Source organism: Hippocampus comes, unplaced genomic scaffold (assembly GCF_001891065.2).
Source record: "Hippocampus comes isolate QL1 unplaced genomic scaffold, H_comes_QL1_v1.1 scaffold378, whole genome shotgun sequence".
NCBI classification, from domain to species: Eukaryota; Metazoa; Chordata; class Actinopteri; order Syngnathiformes; family Syngnathidae; genus Hippocampus; species Hippocampus comes.
The window spans coordinates 174,650-183,833 of NW_017806061.1; the positions used below are offsets into that span (position 1 = coordinate 174,650).

A 9,184-nucleotide genomic window follows, 5' to 3' on the forward strand; every position below is an offset into this window, starting at 1 on the left:
GAAAGCGGGCGGCCCCTCGGTCGCGCGGGCCGAGGCGCCCCGGGGCTATCCCTCGGACCACGCGCGATTCGACGCCAAGCACTTCAAATGCTCCCTGTGCGACTCGGCCTTTTTCAAGATGTCCGATTTGCAGCGGCACATGATGATCCACTCGGGGGAGAAACCTTTCAGCTGCACCGTGTGCCCCAAGAGGTTCATCCGCAAGGCGCATCTGGTCTACCACATGAGGACGCACACGGGCGAGAAGCCCTTCACGTGCTCCTTCTGCGGCAAGCGCTTCTCGCTCAAAGGCAACCTGATGCGACACACCAGGAAGCACACGGGCGAAAAGCCCTTCAAGTGCAGCGAGTGCAACGCCGGCTTCAGCGTGCGCCCCGCCCTGATCCAGCACCTGCGCACGCACACCGGCGAGAAACCCTTCAAGTGCTCGTTCTGCGGCGAAGGCTTCGCTCAGCGCGGCCAGCTGATCGGACACACCCGCATCCACACGGGAGAAAAGCCCTTCTCGTGCGACGTGTGCGGCAAGAAATTCTCCGTCAAGGGGACGCTCGACGTGCACGCGCGCACGCACGCCGGCGAGAAGCCCTTCGGCTGCGACTCGTGCGAGGACAAATTCTCGCACGGGCGTCAACTCGACAAACGCGCCTGCGCCGGCGAGGGCGGCAGCGCTCGGACCGACTTTGACGCGTAGGCGTCGAGGCCGGCGGCGCCGACGTGGTTTTTGTACACAAATGGAGTCCTATTGCGGATACCTATCCGACACTTTGTAACCCGCGACTAGAGAGACGAGTTCGCCCGAGACTAATAAAACCCAATGAAACCGTCCGAGTGTGCTCATTTTGTTCATTGAGAGCCTGCGGAGGAAATCCTGACGTTTCCTTCCCCGAATGGGAATCCAAACATCCGCACGCGCAAGCACCAACGTGCCCTCTTCATGCCCGTTTCACAAATTGGATACTCTCGCATGTCATGGAAGGATTTATTTGGAAGCTTTCCGCTCACCTCTCGCCGCTGAACCGAGTGGCCTTTTTACGTCGGTGGAGCTCGGGGGTGAAGTTGGCCCCTGTTCCATCCTCGGCACCCAACACTTTGATGCGTCGGGCTAAGTTTCACCCAATTCAGTCTCGAGGTAGGAAGTGACGGAGCCATACCGGAAACCCGCATGGAAAAAGTTCAACGTCATACGAGCGTCATTTGTGACGTGATGAGTTTCGGGTTCAAACGAAGCCATTCTTTCCGGTCAGGTAACACGTTGACTTCAATCATCAGGAAGTGGCGGCACATTTCGTGATTGTGATCTCGTTTTTACGACTTGTTGAGAGCGTGGCCATTGACTCTTGATTTCACACGAGGACCTTTTTGAATAAGGCTCCAGATGGATTTTTTTTGTTGTTGTTGAATTGAAATGGCGGGGTGGAGTGGGGGTGGGGTCAATGACGTAGAGCTTGACGACACGGAACCCGTCCTCCAATCGAGTCGAGCGAAGGAGCAAAACGCGGAAGTGAGCCAGCGAGCTGCGGCCGAGCCTCGCGCGGCAGACCGCGGTGAGGATGTGCGCGAGCACTTGAGCGACGTGACGTCCGCCCGTCGCCGCGTCGCTTCTTTGGCCGTCTGCCGGCCAAATTTGACGCCTCACTCCTCGTCTCGGCGTACTCGGAAGCTTCTCCGGCTAGCTTAGCGCGTTAGCTCGCAAAACAAAGGCCGGCGGAGGAGGAAGTCCGCGAGGCGCTCGAGCCCGGAGCCCGGAGCCCGGTCGGCGGCCACTTCCGCGCACAACGTCCCGGCGGTGCGCGGCGGAACATTTGGACGGATGACGAGAGAAGCTTTAGCGGACGCCGAGGAAGAAAAACGAGACGACCGGCGACGACGTCCAACCGGACGCGGCGATGGATTCTCGCGCGCAAGGTCGGCGCCGCTCTCCTCTCGGCGTGCGCGACTCCGCTCCGAATCCCGCGATGCGCGTCACCGACACCGCCCAAAAAGCAAAGTGGAGGCTGATTCAACCTATCTGGCGACGTGGTTCTTCGTTGTACGTCCGTCGATAACTTCTTATTTTGCCCCCAAAGCAAAAAAAAAAGTAGGAGTCGGCGTTCCGCTCGACAAGATTCTTTTTGCAAAAACTTGTTTTCCCAGGACACAGTCTGGTGCCGCCATTCCGCCCCAACGTTTTGCAACCGTATTGCGGACGCTATCTTTTTTGACGAGTTGTTTTCTTGCGTCCCGCAGAGGGAGGCCGGCGGCGCTTGAGCCCTCCGGCCCACGTCAAGCAAGAACAGGAGGAAGTGGACGTCAGCCGCCACGAAGACGGGGAGCAGGAGGGGGAGGAGGCGGACCTCAGCCGGTTCCCGCTGATCCGAGTCATCGTGAAAGGCGAAGATGAGCAAGACGAAGGCGAGCCGCGGCAAGACCGGAGTCCCCGAGGAGACTCTGCGTGCCAGACGCCCCTCGGGTGCTCCCCGGCCGCCGAGGAGTCGCAGGCGGGGGAGCGGATCTTCATCTGCCCGTTTTGCGGCAAAAGCTTCAACCGGCAGGAGCACTTGGTGGGGCACGTGATGATCCACACCGGGGAGAAACCCTTCGTCTGCTGCGTGTGCGGCGGCGGCTTCTCGCTCAAGGGCACGCTGATGATCCACATGAGGACCCACAGCGGGGAGAGACCCTTCCCTTGCTCCGTTTGCGGCGAACGCTTCTCCCAGAAGGTCAACCTGACCACGCACATGAGGACGCACACGGGAGAGAAGCCCTTCTCCTGCTCGGTGTGCGGGGAGAACTTCTCCCAGAAGGGAAACTTGATGAAGCACATGCGGACGCACACCGGGGAGAAGCCCTTCCCTTGCTCGGTGTGCGGCGAGAGGTTCTCGCAGAAGGGCAACCTCGTGATCCACATGAGGACGCACACGGGGGAGAAACCCTTCTCCTGCTCGCTGTGTGGCAAAACGTTTGCTCTGAAAGGCAGTTTGAGGAAACACACCAGGACGCACACCGGCGAGAAACCTTTCGCCTGCTCTGTTTGCGGCGAGACGTTTGCGCAGAAAGGCAATTTGAACATTCATGCCAGGAAGCACGCGGGAGAAAAGCCCTTTGGCTGCAACCTGTGTCAAGAGAAATTTGCCACTCCGAGTCAGCTTAGCAAGCACAAATGTGTGCGAAATGAAGACGCGACCCTTGACGCGCCAGGAAACTCGCGCTGAGCGCGGGCAAAACGCCACCGCCAAAAGTCATCCGTGACGCCCTTTTGCGTTGACAGCGGTCCTTGTCGGTGATGCCGCGGCAGACCTTGGCGTTGATGTCATGGCGACAGGGGCGCTGAAGACCTGACCGTAGACTTGCGATTGACCAGAAATGGCCAAGAGCGCAACACAGGACTACTTCTATCCAAAGGAAGCTCACGAAAAATTGTCGCCCTGGCATCAAGATACCGACAGTGACTAATGGAGGGCAGGTTCCCCCCAAAAAATCTGCACGCCTACCAAACCACAAATAATTGCGACGATAGACCTTTTCATGACTTTTTGTTCCCGACTGGACTCGTGAAGTGAAAATATGACGTCTTTATTTGACCCCCACTTTCTGTAAACACAACTAAACGTGCATGTTCAAATCAACTTTATCAAAGTATTTCTTGGGGTCTCTGTTATGAATTTGTTTTTGTTATTTTGAGAGGGGGTGGGGTGCAGGGTCACACTTATTTGTACAGTTCTCCAAACAGGAAGCCAAGCACGCTCGCTTTTATCGGTTTATTTGGTGCTGACCGAAAAATGCAATCATAATATTTCGACACCAGAACCTTCAACCGAGCCGTGTGATTTCTTCCCATGCCATATACAGTACAGTAATCCCTCGCTACTTCGCGGTTTGTTTATCGCGGATTCAGTGCATCGAGGATTTTTTCAAACATAATTTTTTTTTTTTTTTATTGAACAAAACCAATTTACATATACATGGAGTACAGTACTGTATATGTTTCTCCATGTGACTCGCTGTTGTTTTGCAGCTTCTCGCGGACTGTTTGCGCACTTAAAAAAAAACCTGTTTATGTCAATTGGACGCTACTTCGCGGATTTTCGTTTATCGCGGGTGGTTTTGGTCCCCATTAACTGCGATAAACGAGGGATTACTGTAGGGCTTGAGGATTTGTAATGAGCCGACCCGCCAGCAGAGGGTAGCGGTGCTCCATTTCTAACGGAGGTAGTTTAAAAAAAATAAATAAAAATTTACACATCTTAAGCCAGGGGTCCCCAACCTTTTTTGCCCCACGGACCGGTTTAAGTCAGACAATATTTTCAGGGACCGGCATTGAAGGTGTGGCGGATTAATACAACAAAATAATATGGTATGAGCTGCATGAAAACTGTGGTGTTTTCGAAATATAATAATAAACACAAGGAGCGTCTAATCTGGTCGCAACACTCTTATCGCTGTGGTAATGTTTAATGCCTTCAAAATACGATACAACGCAAATTCAAAGTGCATGAAAATGACAACTCACCACAGTCCCGAGCTTGATTTTCTGCAATCAGACAGTCCCATCTCGGGGTAATGACACCTTAAGTGTGTGGTTTATGTCGAGTCTACTTCGTAATTTTGTTTTAGTCGCCGTTGCTGCAGAAACTCCACACCTCACACAGGTAGGATGCCGGAAATAGCAACAGTGCTATTGTGGCGATCTCAGAGTATTCAGCCATAACTTTGATCCAGTTGTTACTTTCGAACGTACTTTTAAGGCCGCCGTCATTTGCGATCTCCATGTGCGGCCCGGTACCAAATGCCCTGCGGACCGGTACCGGTCCGCGGCCCGGCGGTTGGGGACCCCTGTCTTAAGCGGCAAAGGAATGGCGCAAAACCAAATGTCTTCGTTTGGTGGCAGCACTGCGAGGTGGCGGGTGCTGGCTGCCATTTCTGCCAATAGAAGAAGAAAAAGGCGGAAGTAGGCTGCGGCTGACGTCTGCGCAAAAGAATTAACGCGTTTCATGTCAACGTTTTTTGTCCAAACTATTTTCCTCGCGCTGAAAATAGACAGACGTCAACTGTGCCGTTTTGTTTGTGCGCCTGGAAGCATCTCCGACTCGCTTGGCTCGTCGTCGGTGGACCAAAAAAAAAAACGAGGCGGAAGTTCACGCGACACGCTAATCGATGAGCTCACGATGAGGCGGCGTGAGTAGCGCCAACAAAAGCGTTTCTATTTGCCCGTCAAAACGAGCGACTCCGTTCCGGAGGAGCGACTGTATCGTTGGAAAGATCGTCCGCAAATAACGAGGAGGAGTTTTGTCAGACGACACAGGAGGAAACCAGCGACGAAGTCGTCCGCCACTCGACCCTCCGATGGACGCGCGAGGTTGGTTGTTTTCATTCATTTCACACTTGGCGCGGATTATGTTTGCCGCCCGATCAACAATGTCGAGTGAACGCCGCGGGCTTGGCTTGTCAAGAAGCCTGACGCCATCATGGGCGGGCCGAGACCACCCAATCTAATAAGCAGCCCAGCGACGGCGAAGCTTTTTGTTCAATGATCGGAACCCCCCCCCCCCCCCCCCCCCCCAGAAATCTCATTTCATTGCTGTTCTTTGTGTTCAAAAGTAGTAATTGCTACGCTGGTATAGTTTGAAGGTGTAGCCTCGAGGGTTTTTTTTTTAATTGGCGGTGGGGGGTGGGGGCGGTGGCGATGAATAAATGCGAGTTTGTTGCCTTAGCATATTCTTTCCCAACGCAGTAGTATTTGTGATTTGCATTCCCCCATCTTGTTATTTATTCATTTTAGATGACATTTTACACCTTAGGTTTCTTATGTACACTGAAAATGTGTCACTTGCGTGTCACGTTGCTCAGTGAAAGCTTTTGGCCGTGCAATCAAGCTTGTTTGACGTTTTCATGACGCGGCGTTTGCTGCAGATGACAAATGACAATAACACGGGAGCATAAAAAGAAACAGGATAAAATGTCACCTTTTGTCGATCCTACAAGATTGGCTGTGCATATCCATCTTAACAGGACCCACAAAAAGTCACAAGGCCCCATGCCTGTCACTGGATAGAAATTCGTCCATTTTCGTTTTGAAGCAGCGAATTCCAAGTCTCGCATTTTGTTCAAAAGGAGGAGAAAAAAAAGTGCCCCGCACACCAGTATCTCCGTGTGTCAGGAAAGTGGTAGGACATATGCCTTCAAAACCGTCTCGAGGGCGCATAACCCAAATTGAACTCGAGCTTGGTTATTTTGTTCCAAAGCATCCAACTGCAGATGAAAGTGAACGTGGTTGCGAGGGCCTGTTGATGGTTGCTCGAGGCTTCAGTCCTCTCCCTTTGCTTCTTCTTGTTCGGAGACATGAAAACGGTGACATTTGCTTTCTTGTGACCGACAGCCGTCCGTCCAGAGGCGCTTCGGGAGTGCAGCTCCGGCGTGGGGAAGCGAGAGCCCCCCTGCGTCAAAGAGGAAGAGGAAGAGGTGGACGTCAGTCAAGGGGGAGGAGGGCATCTCGGGGGTCTCCCCGAGGACGAGGAGGAGGCCCCCGGCTGCCGGCTCCCGGTGATTCGAGTGGTGGTGAAGGGCGAAGACGAGGACCACACAGCTCAGTCGTCTCAGCATCGGCGCAGGCGAGGCAGGACAGAAGCCGGCGGCCTCTCGGCGCCTATGTCGGACGGCGACAACCGGACAAACGAGGAAGACCCCAAGCGAGGTCGTCGGAGAGGTCAGAAGCACGAGCGCCGCTTCAAATGCTCCGAGTGCGCCAAAGGTTTCGGCACCAAGCGAAATCTAAAAACGCACATGATGATTCACACGGGCGAGAAACCCTTCATTTGCTCCATCTGCGGCGCAAGCTTCTCGCTGAAAGGCACCCTGATGATCCACATGAGGACGCACACGGGGGAGAAACCCTTTCCGTGCTCCACGTGCGGCGAGAAATTCTCGCAGAAGGTCAACTTGACCAAGCACATGAGGAAACACACCGGGGAGAAACCTTTCCCCTGCTCCATCTGCAGCGAGCGGTTCTCCCAGAAGAGCAACTTGATGATCCACATGAGGTGGCACACGGGGGAGAAACCCTTTCACTGCCCGGTTTGTGGCGAACGCTTCTCCCAAAAAGGCAATCTGATGATCCACACCAGGACCCACACGGGAGAAAAGCCCTATCCCTGCTCCGTGTGCGGTCAAACGTTCTCCCGCAAGGACATTTTGTCCAAACACACCAGGACGCACACGGGTGAGAAACCTTTCGCTTGCACCGTTTGCGGCGAAAGCTTTGCGCAGAGCGGCAACTTGAGGACGCACGTGAGGACGCACACGGGAGAAAAACCTTACGGCTGTGGCCTGTGTCCCGTCAAATTTGCATACAAGTATCAGCTCAACAAACACAAGTGCGCCTCGGATGTCACTGGCACGCCGTGAATACTCCATGATCGATCGACTCACGTGGCGAATGCCCGCCCCGAACAAACACTTGCCTTTGTTGTTGGCTGATGTGTTGCTGTTCGAGTGAGTCGGGAAATGAGCTCACTTCACGAACCGTTACCCATAAATCTTTTGTTTTGGTATCGTCCGAAACAATAAGGCTTCAACTTGTGTCGTTTCTTTGTGTGCTGCGGCAAACTAGCAAACGCGCCTCTTTGTTGTGCCTTGTCCATGTTATTTTTGTAATTATTATTTTTTTGCTTTGAAATAAAACCGAGTTGTGATTACAGAGGTCAATTTCCGCATTCACTCAACTCTCAACTCAACTGTATCTTTTGAGCACTTGCAAACAGGCATCTGTTGCGGGGCCTGGGGGGGACAACAATTGATGGTGGAAATAACATTTGAAAACTGAGGACTTAAAATAAAAATATATTTGGATAAGATTAGCATTTTTGGGAGGGTAAAAAATCAAATTGGACATTTTATAAAGCTACCGGTAAAATTACAAAAAATACGGCGCCATACAAAAATAATGGGGAAAAATTTCCAATTGGAATTTCTTTCAAATGCAAAAATATGAGGAAAAAAAATACAATGAGAAAAATTAGATGACAAGTAAAAAATGTTTCTTTCTTTCTTTGGAAAATACAACGATGGGAAAATAAAGAAATATAAACCTGTGTGGAAATTACAAACGCAATTTGCCACAATCCAATTCTGTTTTGTGCCCCGATACACAAACGACTAGCGTCAGATTGGCCCGATTTTGCTTTTGCTTAAAGCTCATTTGTGGTTATGAATGAAGGCAACGTCACAAGAAAAATGCAAGAAACCATATGATCAGCCCTCCCTTGGAAAACAAATCAAAAATATGATATAATTGATCCCAAAAATATGTTTTGTGGCATAAACTAGATGTCCGCGCGGCTGTGTTTTATTGCGACTGTGACGTCACGTAAACCGCGATGACAACGTTTCTCCGCTCGATGGCGGCATTATGCGAGTTGTCACCAACTTTCACCGAAGAAGGAAAAAGGCGGAAGTGAGCCGCGCGTCACATACTGGCCTCGGAAAGACTTGATGTACGCCTTCCGAGACCAACCTGGGGCTTTCTCGTGATCGTCGACACCAAGGCGCCAATTAAACGAAAAGGGCTCGTTCCGGTTCTTCCTCGGCACGTATAGAAGCGTCGCTGGTTCGCCTGCTAACAAAAACTCGCGCAAGTTAGCGACATGCGAAACGGACGCAAGCGTGAGCGTCAAGTGCTTGTTTTTTGGGAGGGGACATTGGGGGGAAAGGGGAAAAGAAACATCTTGATAGTGTTGTGAAAAAAAAAACAGCGAAAAATCGAGGAGGACGCGAAAAGGACAATCGGCGACGGGGACTGTGGACGCTTCCATGGACTCGCATGTTACAGGTTGGTCCTCCGAACGTGACTTTCAGCATCACTCCACCAGTTGAAGCCGTGATTGAAGCAGCAAGTGAAGCCAGTGAGACCGACGTTCCTCTTTTTAAAGGCGATCTGTCCTAAAAGGCCACGCCAGAACGACAACAATACAAGCTAAACGCAAAACAGCCACAACGAGAACGCCAATCCACAACTTTTGACGAATGTGCCACCGGCTGTAATGTAATAGCAATAAAACAACAGCGTGAGAAAGAGTGACAATTTGAAGAAACCGAGCGAGACGGCCACACTTAGCACGGACGTTAGAAGAGTCGAGAACTCGAAATAAGTTCGATTGGAAAAAAGGATGATACAAAAAAAAAAAAAAAAAAATTTGAATTGATTTTTTTT

The 9,184-nt window shown here is 51.8% G+C and overlaps 2 protein-coding genes across 2 annotated transcripts in view; both read left to right on the top strand.

Annotated features, from left to right (window-relative positions):
- Positions 1 to 825, top strand: part of LOC109529756 (gastrula zinc finger protein XlCGF8.2DB-like) — a 13,169-nt gene extending 12,344 nt beyond the window's left edge. The window contains exon 4 of the mRNA XM_019893188.1: positions 1 to 825. Coding sequence (XP_019748747.1) covers positions 1 to 691 — 691 coding nt within the window. The 3' untranslated portion in view covers positions 692 to 825.
- Positions 826 to 1,471: 646 nt separating this feature from the next.
- Positions 1,472 to 9,184, top strand: part of LOC109529758 (zinc finger protein Xfin-like) — a 17,670-nt gene continuing 9,957 nt past the window's right edge. The window contains exons 1-6 of the mRNA XM_019893189.1: positions 1,472 to 1,905; positions 2,227 to 3,184; positions 3,302 to 3,320; positions 5,163 to 5,332; positions 6,348 to 7,377; positions 8,707 to 8,803. Of these exons, the coding sequence (XP_019748748.1) occupies positions 1,887 to 1,905; positions 2,227 to 3,184; positions 3,302 to 3,320; positions 5,163 to 5,332; positions 6,348 to 7,377; positions 8,707 to 8,803 (2,293 nt within the window). The 5' untranslated portion in view covers positions 1,472 to 1,886. The remainder of the gene's footprint in view (positions 1,906 to 2,226; positions 3,185 to 3,301; positions 3,321 to 5,162; positions 5,333 to 6,347; positions 7,378 to 8,706; positions 8,804 to 9,184) is intronic.